Raw genomic sequence first — 24,445 nt, forward strand, 5'->3', positions numbered from 1 at the left:
GACAAATGAATGGCCAATTATTCTTTGTAAAGCGATGTGGAATATGTGTGCTATCTAAATAACTGGTAATATATAAAATAGCCCTTACGGTAGTCACCTTTTTCCCACTATTGAACTGAATATTGATTCAATTGGTCATACACATGACTATCCAGCCTTATACACATTTTCTCAATGCCCAGATGGTCACGTCTGTAGGGAAATATGACAGATTATGTTTTTTGGGAGTCACACTTCCCTCACTTAAATTTATTTGTTTTGGGACTGCACAAAAATAGATCAAAGACGTGGTGTAAAGTGAACAAATAAGCTGAATAAATTGACATATATAGGACTTTACTATGCCCACTGGCCATCCAGTAAAGTTACACATTTTGCCTTTGGAAACCCAGCACACAGTATGTAACATTGCTAAATGTTTTCTTTAGCTAACACACACAGGGATTCATGCTAAGATGGGAGTATGCCCGATTGCTTAGAATAAAGCATGCACGTTTGTATTGCATTTGCCCCTCCTTACAGTATCCCAGTATAGCATTTGTATTGCATTTGCCCCTCCTTACAGTATCCCAGTACAGCAGTACAGTATCCCTCGTAATGGGGGTGCCAAGTGCAGAGGCTGACGGGTTCAAAGTAACAGGCAGCGGCCCAAGCCTGCATGACGGCCAGGCCTGTCAAACAATTGCAGGTGGGTGCCTAACCCTAACCCTCCCCCTGGTGGTTGCTAACCCTAACCCCCCCTCCCTGCACCCTAAACTTAACCCTCCCCAGGGGTGCCTAACCCTAACCTTCCCCCTGGGGTGCCTAACCCCTTCTCCCCTAGCCTAACCCTAATCCCCGGGCAGGGGACAGTTTGTTGCCTAACCCTGACCGTCCCAGGGGGTGCCTAAACCTAACCCTCTTCCCACCCGTTGTTACAACTTAACTGTCCCCGGCTTACCTCGTTCGGGATGCCGGCCGTCAGGATTTCGGCGTGGGGCTGAAGATAGGCGTCTGCATTTCGATGACTATCTTTAGTACCGGGTCGGCCTTCTGTAAATTAACCTCATCCCCTCCAACACACCCCTCTCAGCTGCGAGCCCAAAATTCACAACCATGCACCCATGTGTTGTTGCCATGCCTTCTTCATAAATAGGGGACTGGCATTATGCTTTCAAACCATGTTTAATTCCAAGCTGAGCTTAGCTCTATACTTATCAAATGGTGGCAAAGTCCTGGAATATAACAGACTTTGCACCCACTGCACAGGTTTGGTGAATGCACACACAGCTAACATTGCATTAGTTGATTATTCTGCATCAGTCCACAGTGACTCACAAAGAAAGGTCATGTAACATGTGACCTCCAACTAATACCTGCATTTAGGTGGCTGGTTATAAAACTGTTGTCTTACTTTGCTTTAAAAATAAAGTATAACGCACAATATTTTTTTAATACCTCATTTTTATTTTTTCTTGCAAGAATGTTTCTAGAAGAGTTACTACAAGTCTCTGAAGTAGTAAAACAATAATCTCCCAAATGGGTATCTGTAAGGCAGGTAGAATACTTATATTTTCAAATACAGTACAGTATAAATTAAAATAAACTGTCAGTGTCCAAAAATTTCTATTAATAGGGCAACTTTTCTAGGTACAACTATGTAGTTGTGGGTCAAATACCATTCAAACATTTATATCATCCAACATACTCTTGGAGCTGTCAGAGAGGCTGAGCACCCCAGCAAAGCTTTAGAGGTCCACATGTGGTCCACAGGCCACCAGCTGGTCAGCCCTGACCTTGATTAGACTGCATGATTTACATATAGGCGGTTATGTGTTAAATACAGTGCTTGTTTATCAGCATCAATAACACTAATCCCACTGAGTGGTGGTCAGACTGGGGAACTACTGTGCTATAACATGGATTTATACATACTAGGGCACCAGTAAGTAAACATCAACTTCTTCATGGCACAAGCAGCTGGACATCCTGCCAACAGCCGCTATAAAATAACGCAGACAGATGGCAGTGAGCAAAATCAATTAGAACTTAATGACTTAAAAAAATTCATGATTATAAAATTAATGCAAATAAGAATAAGAAAATGTACAGGGTTATGTAATGGAAATGAAATTAATGTCTGGTATTTTTTTTTTTTTTTTCAATTACACATAAAACATTTGTTATTTATTGCTACAAAATTTTTGAAGATTTCCCTATATATTACTCCACAATGAGAAAATCATCCAAGCTTTAAATGCAATGGTGCTTTTTAATGCAGAATGATGCAACCGAGAGGATGTGTGGTCCTGATGCAGTAATGTCTTGGTATGTTGTGGGCAGTACAGATATTCCTGCATCTGAGCTCAACGAGATGCTGTCATTACCACTAAATGTTCAGACTGTGAGATGTCCTTGCCAGTTTAGTTTCCAGGGAACTCAAGATGCCAAACACTGGGGTTGTAACACCTGCGCTCCTAAGGGCAACCTTAGACAGACTCTAACAGCAGTTCATATTATTCTGGGAATCATTTTCCTTTTTCTCAGAAGAATTCCCATCAAGTTCTGAAAGTACAGAAGATATATGACAGTAAGTATTATCAGTAACACTGATGAACATACAATTATTTCATTATTTATATAAAGCATCACAGTAGCTATACCCTGCATTACAATACTAGTCTTTATAAGTCTCCTCTATAGGGTTAGGTATGATATGTTGACATTCCATGTCAACATTCATCATGTAGACACATGATGAAATGTCGACATAGAGTCCACGGACGCAGCAGCAGATCACAGTAGCCGGCAGGATGCGTCTATTTACACAAGATGCCTCCTGCGGCATTAGCATATGTTAGCATCACTGCTGTGTCCAAAGATGCATCAGCGATGCTAACAGCATACAACTCTGCATGAGGCCCCATGTCAGCATTTCATATGTCGACTTTCTGAGAATGTCAACATTTCTACAATGTTGACATAATAAATGTTGGTATTGTGGTGTCAACATTATGGTGTCGACATTCACCATTCTTAATATGAATGTCAACATTGTTATCGACCTAATGACTACATCCTCCTCTATCCTATGTATACATTGGCGGTTTGATTCTATGGAGATGCCATATTGAAATTAAAGTTTTGTTCTGTAACAATGTAACATACTTGCAAAATATTGACTGTGTTTTTATATGTAATATAGTTTTTTTTTTTTCAATAAAGCGCCCCTATAGCCCTAACCTTGAACTACAGTTTTACATTTTGAAAAATTGTAACTAGCAAACGAGTGTTAAGGAGTCACTAAAGCTAACATACAAGTTCATCCAATAATAAACAAGTGTATATACTTTACATAACAGATTTATATATTACACAGAAGTGTATTTGATACCACAATCTTCCTGCACCAGTCTGAGTCTCACCATTCAGATGCTCATTTTAGTAACATACTGGCATTTTGCCTTTGTAGCTCTTATTTTAAACTTTTATATAGCTATACAATTAGGATTTGACTAGGCTATGATGCTGAAAGTTACTTATGTTTGTGATCAGAACCGATCACTTCTGCCTACAAGCATCTTCTAATAGGAGCCACCATTGCTCACAACAGGCCCTGCTACTTCCACTATCTAACATGCAGCCTATGGTTTCCGGCTTGCTCCCCATCCCCTTTTATTTTAAACATAATAATGTACACCAAATATAGAATGTAATACAATTTTTATAACAAGCTGGTAACGATGCATGTGTAAGTATAGACAATCATCGACTGCAAAGAGGGAGAGAGTGCGTGTAAAAGCTATAATCATCCAATAGTCAATTCACTATGTGTTTGCTTCTAAAAAAAACATACCATTTATCTATATGTCTCTGTTTGATACACTAACAGATTTAAGCACCATAGGGAGTGCAGGAACTAATGATAAGCAACGAATAATGAGTGGAAACACTATAGGGAGAGCAACAACTAATGAGTGGAAACACTATAGGGAGAGGGAAGCAGCTAGATCCCCTTCCATAGCTTGACCATGATGTCATCAGCCAGTGTCCAACTTCATCACCTACTCTCCAAGTGGGCATAGAGGGGGAATATAACCATGTGGCAAGTGTAACGAGCCACCGTGCCCGCAACAAGGCGAGTGAAGCGAGCCCGCGTGGGGCTGACTTTCTTTTATTGACTGACTGTGTGGGCAGGAAACTGCACCTCTGCCCTTAGTACACGTCACTTCCAGGTACAATATCTGAAGCGGAAATAGTCTCTACCATAGGGAGAGCAATGACTAATGAGGGAAAACACTATAGGGAGAGCAACAACTAATGAGAGGAATCACTATATAAGGAGAGCAATGACTAATTAGGGAAAACACTGTAGGGAGAGCAACAACTAATGAGAGGAAACACTATATAAGGAGAGCAATGACTAATTAGGGAAAACACTATAGGGAGAGCAACAACTAATGAGGGGAATCACTATATAAGGAGAGCAACGACTAATGAGGGGAAACACTGTAAGGAGAGCAATGACTAATGAGGGGAAACACTATAGGGAGAGCAATGACTAATGAGGGAAAACACTATAGGGAGAGCAATGACTAATGAGGGGAAACACTATAAGGAGAGCAATGACTAATGAGGGGAAACACTATAAGGAGAGCAATGGCTAATGAGGGAAAAAACTATAGGGAGAGCAATGACTAATGAGGGGAAACACTGTAGGGAGAGCAATGGCTAATGAGGGGAAACACTATAAGGAGAGCAATGACTAATGAGGGGAAACACTATAGGGAGAGCAATGACTAATGAGGGGAAACACTGTAAGGAGAGCAATGGCTAATGAGGGGAAACACTATAAGGAGAGCAATGGCTAATGAGGGAAAAAACTATAGGGAGAGCAATGACTAATGAGGGGAAACACTATAGGGAGAGCAATGGCTAATGAGGGGAAACACTATAAGGAGAGCAATGACTAATGAGGGGAAACACTATAGGGAGAGCAATGGCTAATGAGGGAAAAAACTATAGGGAGAGCAATGACTAATGAGGGGAAACACTGTAGGGAGAGCAATGACTAATGAGGGGAAACACTATAAGGAGAGCAATGGCTAATGAGGGAAAAAACTATAGGGAGAGCAATGACTAATGAGGGGAAACACTATAAGGAGAGCAATGACTAATGAGGGGAAACACTATAAGGAGAGCAATGACTAATGAGGGGAAACACTATAAGGAGAGCAATGACTAATGAGGGGAAACACTATAAGGAGAGCAATGACTAATGAGGGGAAACACTATAGGGAGAGCAATGACTAATGAGGGGAAACACTATAAGGAGAGCAATGACTAATGAGGGGAAACACCAGAAGGAGAGCAATGACTAATGAGGGGAAACACTATAAGGAGAGCAATGACTAATGAGGGGAAACACTATAAGGAGAGCAAAGACTAATGAGGGGAAACACTATAAGGAGAGCAATGACTAATGAGGGGAAACACTATAAGGAGAGCAATGACTAATGAGGGGAAACACTATAAGGAGAGCAATGACTAATGAGGGGAAACACTATAGGGAGAGCAATGGCTAATGAGGGAAAAAACTATAGGGAGAGCAATGACTAATGAGGGGAAACACTATAGGGAGAGCAATGACTAATGAGGGAAAACACTATAGGGAGAGCAACAACTAATGAGAGGAAACACTATAGGGAGAGCAATGACTAATGAGGGGAAACACTATAGGGAGAGCAATGGCTAATGAGGGGAAACACTATAGGGAGAGCAATGACTAATGAGGGGAAACACTATAGGGAGAGCAATGACTAATGAGGGGAAACACTATAGGGAGAGCAACGACTAATGATTGGAAACACTATAGGGAGAGCAACGACTAATGAGAGGAAACACTATATAAGGAGAGTAATGACTAATGAGGGAAAAAACTATAGGGAGAGCAATGACTAATGAGGGGAAACACTGTAGGGAGAGCAATGACTAAGGAGGGGAAACACTATAGAGAGAGCAATGACTAATGAGGGGAAACACTATAGAGAGAGCAATGACTAATGAGGGGAAACACTATAAGGAGAGCAATGACTAATGAGGGGAAACACTATAGGGAAAGCAATGACTAATGAGGGGAAACACTATAGGGAGATCAATGACTAATGAGGGAAAAAACTATAGGGAGAGCAATGACTAATGAGGGGAAACACTATAAGGAGAGCAATGACTAATGAGGGGAAACACTATAGGGAGAGCAACAACTAATGAGTGGAAACACTATAGGGAGAGCAACAACTAATGAGTGGAAACACTATAGGGAGAGGGAAGCAGCTAGATCCCCTTCCATAGCTTGACCATGATGTCATCAGCCAGTGTCCAACTTCATCACCTACTCTCCAAGTGGGCATAGAGGGGGAATATAACCATGTGGCAAGTGTAACGAGCCACCGTGCCCGCAACAAGGCGAGTGAAGCGAGCCCGCGTGGGGCTGACTTTCTTTTATTGACTGACTGTGTGGGCAGGAAACTGCACCTCTGCCCTTAGTACACGTCACTTCCAGGTACAATATCTGAAGCGGAAATAGTCTCTACCATAGGGAGAGCAATGACTAATGAGGGAAAACACTATAGGGAGAGCAACAACTAATGAGAGGAATCACTATATAAGGAGAGCAATGACTAATTAGGGAAAACACTGTAGGGAGAGCAACAACTAATGAGAGGAAACACTATATAAGGAGAGCAATGACTAATTAGGGAAAACACTATAGGGAGAGCAACAACTAATGAGGGGAAACACTGTAAGGAGAGCAATGACTAATGAGGGGAAACACTATAGGGAGAGCAATGACTAATGAGGGAAAACACTATAGGGAGAGCAATGACTAATGAGGGAAAACACTATAGGGAGAGCAACAACTAATGAGAGGAAACACTATATAAGGAGAGCAATGACTAATTAGGGAAAACACTGTAGGGAGAGCAACAACTAATGAGAGGAAACACTATATAAGGAGAGCAATGACTAATTAGGGAAAACACTGTAGGGAGAGCAACAACTAATGAGGGGAAACACTGTAAGGAGAGCAATGACTAATGAGGGGAAACACTATAGGGAGAGCAATGACTAATGAGGGGAAACACTGTAGGGAGAGCAATGACTAATGAGGGGAAACACTGTAGGGAGAGCAATGACTAATGAGGGGAAACAGTGTAGGGAGAGCAACAACTAATGAGGGGAAACACTATATAAGGAGAGCAATGACTAATTATGGAAAACACTATAGGGAGAGTAGTGACTAATGAGAGGAAACACTATATAAGGAGAGTAATGACTATTGAGTGGAAACACTATAGGGAGAGCAACAACTAATGAGAGGAAACACTATATAAGGAGAGCAATGACTAATGAGGGGAAACACTATAGGGAGAGCAACAACTAATGAGAGGAAACACTATATAAGGAGAGCAATGACTAATGAGGGGAAACACTATATAAGGAGAGCAACAACTAATGAGAGGAAACACTATATAAGGAGAGCAATGACTAATGAGGGGAAACACTGTAAGGAGAGCAATGATTAATGAGGGGAAACACTGTAAGGAGAGCAATGACTAATGAGGGGAAACACTATAGGGAGAGCAATGACTAATGAGGGGAAACACTATAAGGAGAGCAATGACTAATGAGGGGAAACACTATAAGGAGAGCAATGGCTAATGAGGGAAAAAACTATAGGGAGAGCAATGACTAATGAGGGGAAACACTGTAGGGAGAGCAATGGCTAATGAGGGGAAACACTATAAGGAGAGCAATGACTAATGAGGGGAAACACTATAGGGAGAGCAATGACTAATGAGGGGAAACACTGTAAGGAGAGCAATGGCTAATGAGGGGAAACACTATAAGGAGAGCAATGGCTAATGAGGGAAAAAACTATAGGGAGAGCAATGACTAATGAGGGGAAACACTATAGGGAGAGCAATGGCTAATGAGGGGAAACACTATAAGGAGAGCAATGACTAATGAGGGGAAACACTATAGGGAGAGCAATGGCTAATGAGGGAAAAAACTATAGGGAGAGCAATGACTAATGAGGGGAAACACTGTAGGGAGAGCAATGACTAATGAGGGGAAACACTATAAGGAGAGCAATGGCTAATGAGGGAAAAAACTATAGGGAGAGCAATGACTAATGAGGGGAAACACTATAAGGAGAGCAATGACTAATGAGGGGAAACACTATAAGGAGAGCAATGACTAATGAGGGGAAACACTATAAGGAGAGCAATGACTAATGAGGGGAAACACTATAAGGAGAGCAATGACTAATGAGGGGAAACACTATAGGGAGAGCAATGACTAATGAGGGGAAACACTATAAGGAGAGCAATGACTAATGAGGGGAAACACCAGAAGGAGAGCAATGACTAATGAGGGGAAACACTATAAGGAGAGCAATGACTAATGAGGGGAAACACTATAAGGAGAGCAAAGACTAATGAGGGGAAACACTATAAGGAGAGCAATGACTAATGAGGGGAAACACTATAAGGAGAGCAATGACTAATGAGGGGAAACACTATAAGGAGAGCAATGACTAATGAGGGGAAACACTATAGGGAGAGCAATGGCTAATGAGGGAAAAAACTATAGGGAGAGCAATGACTAATGAGGGGAAACACTATAGGGAGAGCAATGACTAATGAGGGAAAACACTATAGGGAGAGCAACAACTAATGAGAGGAAACACTATAGGGAGAGCAATGACTAATGAGGGGAAACACTATAGGGAGAGCAATGGCTAATGAGGGGAAACACTATAGGGAGAGCAATGACTAATGAGGGGAAACACTATAGGGAGAGCAATGACTAATGAGGGGAAACACTATAGGGAGAGCAATGACTAATGAGGGGAAACACTATAGGGAGAGCAACGACTAATGATTGGAAACACTATAGGGAGAGCAACGACTAATGAGAGGAAACACTATATAAGGAGAGTAATGACTAATGAGGGAAAAAACTATAGGGAGAGCAATGACTAATGAGGGGAAACACTGTAGGGAGAGCAATGACTAAGGAGGGGAAACACTATAGGGAGAGCAATGACTAATGAGGGGAAACACTATAGAGAGAGCAATGACTAATGAGGGGAAACACTATAAGGAGAGCAATGACTAATGAGGGGAAACACTATAGGGAAAGCAATGACTAATGAGGGGAAACACTATAGGGAGATCAATGACTAATGAGGGAAAAAACTATAGGGAGAGCAATGACTAATGAGGGGAAACACTATAAGGAGAGCAATGACTAATGAGGGGAAACACTATAGGGAGAGCAATGGCTAATGAGGGAAACACTATAGGGAGAGCAATGGCTAATGAGGGAAAAAACTATAGGGAGAGCAATGGCTAATGAGGGGAAACACTATAAGGAGAGCAATGACTAAAGAGGGAAAAAACTATAGGGAGAGCAATGGCTAATGAGGGGAAACACTATAAGGAGAGCAATGACTAATGAGGGGAAACGCTATAGGGAGAGCAATGACTAATGAGGGGAAACGCTATAAGGAGAGCAATGAATAATGAGGGGAAACACTATAGGGAGAGCAATGACTAATGAGGGGAAACACTATAGGGAGAGCAATGACTAATGAGGGAAAACACTATAGGGAGAGCAACGACTAATGAGAGGAAACACTATAGGGAGAGCAATGACTAATGAGGGGAAACACTATAGGGAGAGCAATGACTAATGAGGGGAAACACTATAGGGAGAGCAATGACTAATGAGGGGAAACACTATAGGGAGAGCAATGACTAAGGAGGGGAAACACTATAGGGAGAGCAACAACTAATGAGAAGAAACACTATATAAGGAGAGTAATGACTAATGAGGGAAAAAACTATAGGGAGAGCAATGACTAATGAGGGGAAACACTGTAGGGAGAGCAATGACTAATGAGGGGAAACACTATAGAGAGAGCAATGACTAATGAGGGGAAACACTATAGAGAGAGCAATGACTAATGAGGGGAAACACTATAAGGAGAGCAATGACTAATGAGGGGAAACACTTTAGGGAGAGCAATGACTAATGAGGGAAAAAACTATAGGGAGAGCAATGACTAATGAGGGGAAACACTGTAGGGAGAGCAATGACTAATGAGGGGAAACACTATAGAGAGAGCAATGACTAATGAGGGGAAACACTATAGAGAGAGCAATGACTAATGAGGGGAAACACTATAAGGAGAGCAATGACTAATGAGGGGAAACACTATAGGGAGAGCAATGACTAATGAGGGGAAACACTATAGGGAGAGCAATGGCTAATGAGGGAAACACTATAGGGAGAGCAATGACTAATGAGGGGAAACACTATAAGGAGAGCAATGACTAATGAGGGGAAACACTATAAGGAGAGCAATGACTAATGAGGGGAAACACTATAAGGAGAGCAATGACTAATGAGGGGAAACACTATAGGGAGAGCAATGGCTAATGAGTGGAAACACTATAGGGAGAGGGAAGCAGCTAGATCCCCTTCCATAGCTTGACCATGATGTCATCAGCCAGTGTCCAACTTCATCACCTACTCTCCAAGTGGGCATAGAGGGGGAATATAACCATGTGGCAAGTGTAACGAGCCACCGTGCCCGCAACAAGGCGAGTGAAGCGAGCCCGCGTGGGGCTGACTTTCTTTTTTTGACTGACTGTGTGGGCAGGAAACTGCACCTCTGCCCTTAGTACACGTCACTTCCAGGTACAATATCTGAAGCGGAAATAGTCTCTACCATAGGGAGAGCAATGACTAATGAGGGAAAACACTATAGGGAGAGCAACAACTAATGAGAGGAAACACTATATAAGGAGAGCAATGACTAATTAGGGAAAACACTGTAGGGAGAGCAACAACTAATGAGAGGAAACACTATATAAGGAGAGCAATGACTAATTAGGGAAAACACTATAGGGAGAGCAACAACTAATGAGGGGAAACACTGTAAGGAGAGCAATGACTAATGAGGGGAAACACTATAGGGAGAGCAATGGCTAATGAGGGAAAAAACTATAGGGAGAGCAATGATTAATGAGGGGAAACACTGTAGGGAGAGCAATGACTAATGAGGGGAAACACTGTAGGGAGAGCAATGACTAATGAGGGGAAACACTGTAGGGAGAGCAATGACTAATGAGGGGAAACAGTGTAGGGAGAGCAACAACTAATGAGGGGAAACACTATATAAGGAGAGCAATGACTAATTATGGAAAACACTATAGGGAGAGCAGTGACTAATGAGAGGAAACACTATATAAGGAGAGTAATGACTATTGAGTGGAAACACTATAGGGAGAGCAACAACTAATGAGCGGAAACACTATATAAGGAGAGCAATGACTAATGAGGGGAAACACTATAGGGAGAGCAACAACTAATGAGAGGAAACACTATATAAGGAGAGCAATGACTAATGAGGGGAAACACTATATAAGGAGAGCAACAACTAATGAGAGGAAACACTATATAAGGAGAGCAATGACTAATGAGGGGAAACACTGTAAGGAGAGCAATGACTAATGAGGGGAAACACTGTAAGGAGAGCAATGACTAATGAGGGGAAACACTATAGGGAGAGCAATGACTAATGAGGGGAAACACTATAAGGAGAGCAATGACTAATGAGGGGAAACACTATAAGGAGAGCAATGGCTAATGAGGGAAAAAACTATAGGGAGAGCAATGAGTAATGAGGGGAAACACTGTAGGGAGAGCAATGGCTAATGAGGGGAAACACTATAAGGAGAGCAATGACTAATGAGGGGAAACACTATAGGGAGAGCAATGACTAATGAGGGGAAACACTGTAAGGAGAGCAATGGCTAATGAGGGGAAACACTGTAAGGAGAGCAATGGCTAATGAGGGAAAAAACTATAGGGAGAGCAATGACTAATGAGGGGAAACACTATAGGGAGAGCAATGGCTAATGAGGGGAAACACTATAAGGAGAGCAATGACTAATGAGGGGAAACACTATAGGGAGAGCAATGGCTAATGAGGGAAAAAACTATAGGGAGAGCAATGACTAATGAGGGGAAACACTGTAGGGAGAGCAATGACTAATGAGGGGAAACACTATAAGGAGAGCAATGGCTAATGAGGGAAAAAACTATAGGGAGAGCAATGACTAATGAGGGGAAACACTATAAGGAGAGCAATGACTAATGAGGGGAAACACTATAAGGAGAGCAATGACTAATGAGGGGAAACACTATAAGGAGAGCAATGACTAATGAGGGGAAACACTATAAGGAGAGCAATGACTAATGAGGGGAAACACTATAGGGAGAGCAATGACTAATGAGGGGAAACACTATAAGGAGAGCAATGACTAATGAGGGGAAACACCAGAAGGAGAGCAATGACGAATGAGGGGAAACACTATAAGGAGAGCAATGACTAATGAGGGGAAACACTATAAGGAGAGCAAAGACTAATGAGGGGAAACACTATAAGGAGAGCAATGACTAATGAGGGGAAACACTATAAGGAGAGCAATGACTAATGAGGGGAAACACTATAAGGAGAGCAATGACTAATGAGGGGAAACACTATAGGGAGAGCAATGGCTAATGAGGGAAAAAACTATAGGGAGAGCAATGACTAATGAGGGGAAACACTATAAGGAGAGCAATGGCTAATGAGGGAAAAAACTATAGGGAGAGCAATGACTAATGAGGGGAAACACTATAAGGAGAGCAATGACTAATGAGGGGAAACACTATAAGGAGAGCAATGACTAATGAGGGGAAACACTATAAGGAGAGCAATGACTAATGAGGGGAAACACTATAAGGAGAGCAATGACTAATGAGGGGAAACACTATAGGGAGAGCAATGACTAATGAGGGGAAACACTATAAGGAGAGCAATGACTAATGAGGGGAAACACTATAAGGAGAGCAATGACTAATGAGGGGAAACACTATAGGGAGAGCAATGACTAATGAGGGGAAACACTATAAGGAGAGCAATGACTAATGAGGGGAAACACTATAAGGAGAGCAATGACTAATGAGGGGAAACACTATAAGGAGAGCAATGACTAATGAGGGGAAACACTATAAGGAGAGCAATGACTAATGAGGGGAAACACTATAAGGAGAGCAATGACTAATGAGGGGAAACACTATAAGGAGAGCAATGACTAATGAGGGGAAACACTATAGGGAGAGCAATGGCTAATGAGGGAAACACTATAGGGAGAGCAATGGCTAATGAGGGAAAAAACTATAGGGAGAGCAATGACTAATGAGGGGAAACACTATAAGGAGAGCAATGACTAATGAGGGGAAACACTATAGGGAGAGCAATGACTAATGAGGGGAAACACTATAGGGAGAGCAATGACTAATGAGGGAAAACACTATAGGGAGAGCAACAACTAATGAGAGGAAACACTATAGGGAGAGCAATGACTAATGAGGGGAAAAACTATAGGGAGAGCAACGACTAATGAGGGGAAACACTATAAGGAGAGCAATGACTAATGAGGGGAAACACTATAAGGAGAGCAATGACTAATGAGGGGAAACACTATAAGGAGAGCAATGACTAATGAGGGGAAACACTATAAGGAGAGCAATGACTAATGAGGGGAAACACTATAGGGAGAGCAATGACTAATGAGGGGAAACACTATAAGGAGAGCAATGACTAATGAGGGGAAACACTATAAGGAGAGCAATGACTAATGAGGGGAAACACTATAGGGAGAGCAATGACTAATGAGGGGAAACACTATAAGGAGAGCAATGACTAATGAGGGGAAACACTATAAGGAGAGCAATGACTAATGAGGGGAAACACTATAGGGAGAGCAATGACTAATGAGGGGAAACACTATAAGGAGAGCAATGACTAATGAGGGGAAACACTATAAGGAGAGCAATGACTAATGAGGGGAAACACTATAAGGAGAGCAATGACTAATGAGGGGAAACACTATAAGGAGAGCAATGACTAATGAGGGGAAACACTATAAGGAGAGCAATGACTAATGAGGGGAAACACTATAAGGAGAGCAATGACTAATGCGGGGAAACACTATAGGGAGAGCAATGACTAATGAGGGGAAACACTATAAGGAGAGCAATGACTAATGAGGGGAAACACTATAAGGAGAGCAATGACTAATGAGGGGAAACACTATAGGGAGAGCAATGACTAATGAGGGGAAACACTATAAGGAGAGCAATGACTAATGAGGGGAAACACTATTAGGAGAGCAATGACTAATGAGGGGAAACACTATAAGGAGAGCAATGACTAATGAGGGGAAACACTATAAGGAGAGCAATGACTAATGAGGGGAAACACTATAAGGAGAGCAATGACTAATGAGGGGAAACACTATAAGGAGAGCAATGACTAATGAGGGGAAACACTATAGGGAGAGCAATGGCTAATGAGGGAAACACTATAGGGAGAGCAATGGCTAATGAGGGAAAAAACTATAGGGAGAGCAATGACTAATGAGGGGAAACACTATAAGGAGAGCAATGACTAATGAGGGGAAACACTATAGGGAGAGCAATGACTAATGAGGGGAAACACTATAGGGAGAGCAATGACTAATGAGGGAAAACACTATAGGGAGAGCAACAACTAATGAGAGGAAACACTATAGGGAGAGCAATGACTAATGAGGGGAAACACTATAGGGAGAGCAAAGACTAATGAGGGGAAACACTATAGGGAGAGCAATGACTAATGAGGGGAAACACTATAGGGAGAGCAATGACTAATGAGGGGAAACACTATAGGGAGAGCAACGACTAATGATTGGAAACACTATAGGGAGAGCAACGACTAATGAGAGGAAACACTATATAAGGAGAGTAATGACTAATGAGGGAAAAAACTATAGGGAGAGCAATGACTAATGAGGGGAAACACTGTAGGGAGAGCAATGACTAAGGAGGGGAAACACTATAGAGAGAGCAATGACTAATGAGGGGAAACACTATAGAGAGAGCAATGACTAATGAGGGGAAACACTATAAGGAGAGCAATGACTAATGAGGGGAAACACTATAGGGAAAGCAATGACTAATGAGGGGAAACACTATAGGGAGATCAATGACTAATGAGGGAAAAAACTATAGGGAGAGCAATGACTAATGAGGGGAAACACTATAAGGAGAGCAATGACTAATGAGGGGAAACACTATAGGGAGAGCAATGGCTAATGAGGGAAACACTATAGGGAGAGCAATGGCTAATGAGGGAAAAAACTATAGGGAGAGCAATGGCTAATGAGGGGAAACACTATAAGGAGAGCAATGACTAATGAGGGAAAAAACTATAGGGAGAGCAATGGCTAATGAGGGGAAACACTATAAGGAGAGCAATGACTAATGAGGGGAAACGCTATAGGGAGAGCAATGACTAATGAGGGGAAACGCTATAAGGAGAGCAATGACTAATGAGGGGAAACACTATAGGGAGAGCAATGACTAATGAGGGGAAACACTATAGGGAGAGCAATGACTAATGAGGGAAAACACTATAGGGAGAGCAACGACTAATGAGAGGAAACACTATAGGGAGAGCAATGACTAATGAGGGGAAACACTATAGGGAGAGCAATGACTAATGAGGGGAAACACTATAGGGAGAGCAATGACTAATGATGGGAAACACTATAGGGAGAGCAATGACTAAGGAGGGGAAACACTATAGGGAGAGCAACAACTAATGAGAGGAAACACTATATAAGGAGAGTAATGACTAATGAGGGAAAAAACTATAGGGAGAGCAATGACTAATGAGGGGAAACACTGTAGGGAGAGCAATGACTAATGAGGGGAAACACTATAGAGAGAGCAATGACTAATGAGGGGAAACACTATAGAGAGAGCAATGACTAATGAGGGGAAACACTATAAGGAGAGCAATGACTAATGAGGGGAAACACTTTAGGGAGAGCAATGACTAATGAGGGAAAAAACTATAGGGAGAGCAATGACTAATGAGGGGAAACACTGTAGGGAGAGCAATGACTAATGAGGGGAAACACTATAGAGAGAGCAATGACTAATGAGGGGAAACACTATAGAGAGAGCAATGACTAATGAGGGGAAACACTATAAGGAGAGCAATGACTAATGAGGGGAAACACTATAGGGAGAGCAATGACTAATGAGGGGAAACACTATAGGGAGAGCAATGACTAATGAGGGGAAACACTATAAGGAGAGCAATGACTAATGAGGGGAAACACTATAAGGAGAGCAATGACTAATGAGGGGAAACACTATAGGGAGAGCAATGGCTAATGAGGGAAAAAACTATAGGGAGAGCAATGACTAATGAGGGGAAACACTGTAGGGAGAGCAATGACTAATGAGGGGAAACACTATAAGGAGAGCAATGACTAATGAGGGGAAACACTATAAGGAGAGCAATGGCTAATGAGGGGAAACACTATAAGGAGAGCAATGACTAATGAAGGGAAACATTATAGGGAGAGCAATGGCTAATGAGGGAAAAAACTATAGGGAGAGCAATGACTAATGAGGGGAAACACTATAAGGAGAGCAATGACTAATGAGGGGAAACACTATAAGGAGAGCAATGACTAATGAGGGGAAACACTATAAGGAGAGCAATGACTAATGAGGGGAAACACTATAAGGAGAGCAATGACTAATGAGGGGAAACACTATAGGGAGAGCAATGGCTAATGAGGGGAAACACTATAGGGAGAGCAATGGCTAATGAGGGAAACACTATAGGGAGAGCAATGGCTAATGAGGGAAACACTATAGGGAGAGCAATGGCTAATGAGGGGAAACACTATAGGGAGAGCAATGGCTAATGAGGGAAACACTATAGGGAGAGCAATGACTAATGAGGGGAAACACTATAGGGAGAGCAATGGCTAATGAGGGAAACACTATAGGGAGAGCAATGACTAATCAGGGGAAACACTATAAGGAGAGCAATGACTAATGAGGGGAAACACTATAAGGAGAGCAATGACTAATGAGGGGAAACACTATAGGGAGAGCAATGGCTAATGAGGGGAAACACTATAGGGAGAGCAATGGCTAATGAGGGGAAACACTATAGGGAGAGCAATGGCTAATGAGGGAAAAAACTATAGGGAGAGCAATGACTAATGAGGGGAAACACTCTAGGGAGAGCAATGACTAATGAGGGGAAACACTATAAGGAGAGCAATGACTAATGAGGGGAAACACTATAAGGAGAGCAATGGCTAATGAGGGGAAACACTATAAGGAGAGCAATGGCTAATGAGGGGAAACACTATAGAGAGAGCAATGGCTAATGAGGGAAAAAACTATAGGGAGAGCAATGACTAATGAGGGGAAACACTGTAGGGAGAGCAATGACTAATGAGGGGAAACACTATAAGGAGAGCAATGACTAATGAGGGGAAACACTATATGGAGAGCAATGACTAATGAGGGGAAACACTATAAGGAGAGCAATGACTAATGAGGGGAAACACTATAGGGAGAGCAATGACTAATGAGGGGAAACACTATAAGGAGAGCAATGACTAATGAGGGGAAACACTATAAGGAGAGCAATGACTAATGAGGGGAAACACTATAAGGAGAGCAATGACTAATGAGGGGAAACACTATAGGGAGAGCAGTGACTAATGAGGGGAAACACTATAAGGAGAGCAATGACTAATGAGGGGAAACACTATAAGGAGAGCAATGACTAATGAGGGGAAACACTATAAGGAGAGCAATGACTAATGAGGGGAAACACTATAAGGAGAGCAATGACTAATGAGGGGAAACACTATAAGGAGAGCAATGACTAATGAGGGGAAACACTATAGGGAGAGCAATGGCTAATGAGGGAAAACACTATAGGGAGAGCAATGACTAATGAGGGGAAACACTATAAGGAGAGCAATGACTAATGAGGGAAAACACTATAGGGAGAGCAATGACTAATGAGGGGAAACACTATAGGGAGAGCAATGGCTAATGAGGGAAAAAACTATAGGGAGAGCAATGACTAATGAGGGGAAACACTATAAGGAGAGCAATGACTATTGAGGGGAAACACTATAAGGAGAGCAATGACTAATGAGGGGAAACACTGTAGGGAGAGCAATGACTAATGAGGGGAAACACTATAGGGAGAGCAATGACTAATGAGGGGAAGCACTATAGGGAGAGCAACAACTAATGAGAGGAAACACTATATAAGGAGAGTAATGACTAATGAGGGAAAAAACTATAGGGAGAGCAATGACTAATGAGGGGAAACACTATAGGGAGAGCAATGACTAATGAGGGGAAACACTATAGGGAGAGCAACAACTAATGAGAGGAAACACTATATAAGGAGAGTAATGACTAATGAGGGAAAAAACTATAAGGAGAGCAATGACTAATGAGGGGAAACACTATAAGGAGAGCAATGACTAATGAGGGGAAACACTATAAGGAGAGCAATGACTAATGAGGGGAAACACTATAGGGAGAGCAATGGCTAATGAGGGAAAAAACTATAGGGAGAGCAATGACTAATGAGGGGAAACACTATAAGGAGAGCAATGACTAATGAGGGGAAACACTATAAGGAGAGCAATGACTAATGAGGGGAAACACTGTAGGGAGAGCAATGACTAATGAGGGGAAACACTATAGGGAGAGCAATGACTAATTAGGGGAAACACTATAGGGAGAGCAATGACTAATGAGGGGAAACACTATAGGGAGAGCAACAACTAATGAGAGGAAACACTATATAAGGAGAGTAATGACTAATGCGGGAAAAAACTATAGGGAGAGCAATGACTAATGAGGGGAAACACTGTAGGGAGAGCAATGACTAATGAGGGGAAACACTATAGAGAGAGCAATGACTAATGAGAGGAAACACTATAAGGAGAGCAATGACTAATAGGGGAAACACTATAGGGAGAGCAATGACTAATGAGGGGAAACACTATAGGGAGAGCAATGGCTAATGAGGGGAAACACTATAAGGAGAGCAATGACTAATGAGGGGAAACACTATAAGGAGAGCAATGACTAATGAGGGGAAACACTATAGGGAGAGCAATGACTAATGAGGGGAAACACTATAAGGAGAGCAATGACTAATGAGGGGAAACACTATAAGGAGAGCAATGACTAATGAGGGGAAACACTATAGGGAGAGCAATGACTAATGAGGGGAAACACTATAAGGAGAGCAATGACTAATGAGGGGAAACACTATAAGGAGAGCAATGACTAATGAGGGGAAACACTATAGGGAGAGCAATGACTAATGAGGGGAAACACTATAAGGAGAGCAATGACTAATGAGGGGAAACACTATAAGGAGAGCAATGACTAATGAGGGGAAACACTATAAGGAGAGCAATGACTAATGAGGGGAAACACTATAAGGAGAGCAATGACTAATGAGGGGAAACACTATAAGGAGAGCAATGACTAATGAGGGGAAACACTATAAGGAGAGCAATGACTAATGAGGGGAAACACTATAGGGAGAGCAATGACTAATGAGGGGAAACACTATAAGGAGAGCAATGACTAATGAGGGGAAACACTATAAGGAGAGCAATGACTAATGAGGGGAAACACTATAAGGAGAGCAATGACTAATGAGGGGAAACACTATAAGGAGAGCAATGACTAATGAGGGGAAACACTATAGGGAGAGCAATGGCTAATGAGGGAAACACTATAGGGAGAGCAATGGCTAATGAGGGAAAAAACTATAGGGAGAGCAATGACTAATGAGGGGAAACACTATAAGGAGAGCAATGACTAATGAGGGGAAACACTATAGGGAGAGCAATGACTAATGAGGGGAAACACTATAGGGAGAGCAATGACTAATGAGGGAAAACACTATAGGGAGAGCAACAACTAATGAGAGGAAACACTATAGGGAGAGCAATGACTAATGAGGGGAAACACTATAGGGAGAGCAAAGACTAATGAGGGGAAACACTATAGGGAGAGCAATGACTAATGAGGGGAAACACTATAGGGAGAGCAATGACTAATGAGGGGAAACACTATAGGGAGAGCAACGACTAATGATTGGAAACACTATAGGGAGAGCAACGACTAATGAGAGGAAACACTATATAAGGAGAGTAATGACTAATGAGGGAAAAAACTATAGGGAGAGCAATGACTAATGAGGGGAAACACTGTAGGGAGAGCAATGACTAAGGAGGGGAAACACTATAGAGAGAGCAATGACTAATGAGGGGAAACACTATAGAGAGAGCAATGACTAATGAGGGGAAACACTATAAGGAGAGCAATGACTAATGAGGGGAAACACTATAGGGAAAGCAATGACTAATGAGGGGAAACACTATAGGGAGATCAATGACTAATGAGGGAAAAAACTATAGGGAGAGCAATGACTAATGAGGGGAAACACTATAAGGAGAGCAATGACTAATGAGGGGAAACACTATAGGGAGAGCAATGGCTAATGAGGGAAACACTATAGGGAGAGCAATGGCTAATGAGGGAAAAAACTATAGGGAGAGCAATGGCTAATGAGGGGAAACACTATAAGGAGAGCAATGACTAATGAGGGAAAAAACTATAGGGAGAGCAATGGCTAATGAGGGGAAACACTATAAGGAGAGCAATGACTAATGAGGGGAAACGCTATAGGGAGAGCAATGACTAATGAGGGGAAACGCTATAAGGAGAGCAATGACTAATGAGGGGAAACACTATAGGGAGAGCAATGACTAATGAGGGGAAACACTATAGGGAGAGCAATGACTAATGAGGGAAAACACTATAGGGAGAGCAACGACTAATGAGAGGAAACACTATAGGGAGAGCAATGACTAATGAGGGGAAACACTATAGGGAGAGCAATGACTAATGAGGGGAAACACTATAGGGAGAGCAATGACTAATGATGGGAAACACTATAGGGAGAGCAATGACTAAGGAGGGGAAACACTATAGGGAGAGCAACAACTAATGAGAGGAAACACTATATAAGGAGAGTAATGACTAATGAGGGAAAAAACTATAGGGAGAGCAATGACTAATGAGGGGAAACACTGTAGGGAGAGCAATGACTAATGAGGGGAAACACTATAGAGAGAGCAATGACTAATGAGGGGAAACACTATAGAGAGAGCAATGACTAATGAGGGGAAACACTATAAGGAGAGCAATGACTAATGAGGGGAAACACTTTAGGGAGAGCAATGACTAATGAGGGAAAAAACTATAGGGAGAGCAATGACTAATGAGGGGAAACACTGTAGGGAGAGCAATGACTAATGAGGGGAAACACTATAGAGAGAGCAATGACTAATGAGGGGAAACACTATAGAGAGAGCAATGACTAATGAGGGGAAACACTATAAGGAGAGCAATGACTAATGAGGGGAAACACTATAGGGAGAGCAATGACTAATGAGGGGAAACACTATAGGGAGAGCAATGGCTAATGAGGGAAACACTATAGGGAGAGCAATGACTAATGAGGGGAAACACTATAAGGAGAGCAATGACTAATGAGGAGAAACACTATAAGGAGAGCAATGACTAATGAGGGGAAACACTATAAGGAGAGCAATGACTAATGAGGGGAAACACTATAGGGAGAGCAATGGCTAATGAGGGGAAACACTATAGGGAGAGCAATGGCTAATGAGGGAAACACTATAGGGAGAGCAATGGCTAATGAGGGAAACACTATAGGGAGAGCAATGGCTAATGAGGGGAAACACTATAGGGAGAGCAATGGCTAATGAGGGAAACACTATAGGGAGAGCAATGACTAATGAGGGGAAACACTATAAGGAGAGCAATGACTAATGAGGGGAAACACTATAAGGAGAGCAATGACTAATGAGGGGAAACACTATAGGGAGAGCAATGGCTAATGAGGGAAAAAACTATAGGGAGAGCAATGACTAATGAGGGGAAACACTGTAGGGAGAGCAATGACTAATGAGGGGAAACACTATAAGGAGAGCAATGACTAATGAGGGGAAACACTATAAGGAGAGCAATGGCTAATGAGGGGAAACACTATAAGGAGAGCAATGACTAATGAAGGGAAACATTATAGGGAGAGCAATGGCTAATGAGGGAAAAAACTATAGGGAGAGCAATGACTAATGAGGGGAAACACTATAAGGAGAGCAATGACTAATGAGGGGAAACACTATAAGGAGAGCAATGACTAATGAGGGGAAACACTATAAGGAGAGCAATGACTAATGAGGGGAAACACTATAAGGAGAGCAATGACTAATGAGGGGAAACACTATAGGGAGAGCAATGGCTAATGAGGGGAAACACTATAGGGAGAGCAATGGCTAATGAGGGAAACACTATAGGGAGAGCAATGGCTAATGAGGGAAACACTATAGGGAGAGCAATGGCTAATGAGGGGAAACACTATAGGGAGAGCAATGGCTAATGAGGGAAACACTATAGGGAGAGCAATGACTAATGAGGGGAAACACTATAGGGAGAGCAATGGCTAATGAGGGAAACACTATAGGGAGAGCAATGACTAATCAGGGGAAACACTATAAGGAGAGCAATGACTAATGAGGGGAAACACTATAAGGAGAGCAATGACTAATGAGGGGAAACACTATAGGGAGAGCAATGGCTAATGAGGGGAAACACTATAGGGAGAGCAATGGCTAATGAGGGGAAACACTATAGGGAGAGCAATGGCTAATGAGGGAAAAAACTATAGGGAGAGCAATGACTAATGAGGGGAAACACTCTAGGGAGAGCAATGACTAATGAGGGGAAACACTATAAGGAGAGCAATGACTAATGAGGGGAAACACTATAAGGAGAGCAATGGCTAATGAGGGGAAACACTATAAGGAGAGCAATGGCTAATGAGGGGAAACACTATAGAGAGAGCAATGGCTAATGAGGGAAAAAACTATAGGGAGAGCAATGACTAATGAGGGGAAACACTGTAGGGAGAGCAATGACTAATGAGGGGAAACACTATAAGGAGAGCAATGACTAATGAGGGGAAACACTATATGGAGAGCAATGACTAATGAGGGGAAACACTATAAGGAGAGCAATGACTAATGAGGGGAAACACTATAGGGAGAGCAATGACTAATGAGGGGAAACACTATAAGGAGAGCAATGACTAATGAGGGGAAACACTATAAGGAGAGCAATGACTAATGAGGGGAAACACTATAAGGAGAGCAATGACTAATGAGGGGAAACACTATAGGGAGAGCAGTGACTAATGAGGGGAAACACTATAAGGAGAGCAATGACTAATGAGGGGAAACACTATAAGGAGAGCAATGACTAATGAGGGGAAACACTATAAGGAGAGCAATGACTAATGAGGGGAAACACTATAAGGAGAGCAATGACTAATGAGGGGAAACACTATAAGGAGAGCAATGACTAATGAGGGGAAACACTATAAGGAGAGCAATGACTAATGAGGGGAAACACTATAGGGAGAGCAATGGCTAATGAGGGAAAACACTATAGGGAGAGCAATGACTAATGAGGGGAAACACTATAAGGAGAGCAATGACTAATGAGGGAAAACACTATAGGGAGAGCAATGACTAATGAGGGGAAACACTATAGGGAGAGCAATGGCTAATGAGGGAAAAAACTATAGGGAGAGCAATGACTAATGAGGGGAAACACTATAAGGAGAGCAATGACTATTGAGGGGAAACACTATAAGGAGAGCAATGACTAATGAGGGGAAACACTGTAGGGAGAGCAATGACTAATGAGGGGAAACACTATAGGGAGAGCAATGACTAATGAGGGGAAGCACTATAGGGAGAGCAACAACTAATGAGAGGAAACACTATATAAGGAGAGTAATGACTAATGAGGGAAAAAACTATAGGGAGAGCAATGACTAATGAGGGGAAACACTATAGGGAGAGCAATGACTAATGAGGGGAAACACTATAGGGAGAGCAACAACTAATGAGAGGAAACACTATATAAGGAGAGTAATGACTAATGAGGGAAAAAACTATAAGGAGAGCAATGACTAATGAGGGGAAACACTATAAGGAGAGCAATGACTAATGAGGGGAAACACTATAAGGAGAGCAATGACTAATGAGGGGAAACACTATAGGGAGAGCAATGGCTAATGAGGGAAAAAACTATAGGGAGAGCAATGACTAATGAGGGGAAACACTATAAGGAGAGCAATGACTAATGAGGGGAAACACTATAAGGAGAGCAATGACTAATGAGGGGAAACACTGTAGGGAGAGCAATGACTAATGAGGGGAAACACTATAGGGAGAGCAATGACTAATTAGGGGAAACACTATAGGGAGAGCAATGACTAATGAGGGGAAACACTATAGGGAGAGCAACACTAATGAGAGGAAACACTATATAAGGAGAG

General features: G+C 42.2%; 1 protein-coding gene across 2 annotated transcripts in view; it reads right to left on the reverse strand.

The window, feature by feature from the left end:
- Positions 1-1,443: 1,443 nt before the first annotated feature.
- Positions 1,444-24,445, reverse strand: part of RAB36 (RAB36, member RAS oncogene family) — an 80,465-nt gene continuing 57,463 nt past the window's right edge. For both annotated transcript variants that reach the window (XM_088477884.1, XM_088477883.1), the window contains exon 10: positions 1,444-2,544. In XM_088477884.1, coding sequence (XP_088334010.1) covers positions 2,480-2,544 — 65 coding nt within the window. In that variant the 3' untranslated portion in view covers positions 1,444-2,479. The remainder of the gene's footprint in view (positions 2,545-24,445) is intronic.

This window comes from Taudactylus pleione, unplaced genomic scaffold (genome assembly GCF_031769625.1).
Source record: "Taudactylus pleione unplaced genomic scaffold, aTauple2 ptg000205l, whole genome shotgun sequence".
Taxonomy (NCBI): domain Eukaryota; kingdom Metazoa; phylum Chordata; class Amphibia; order Anura; family Myobatrachidae; genus Taudactylus; species Taudactylus pleione.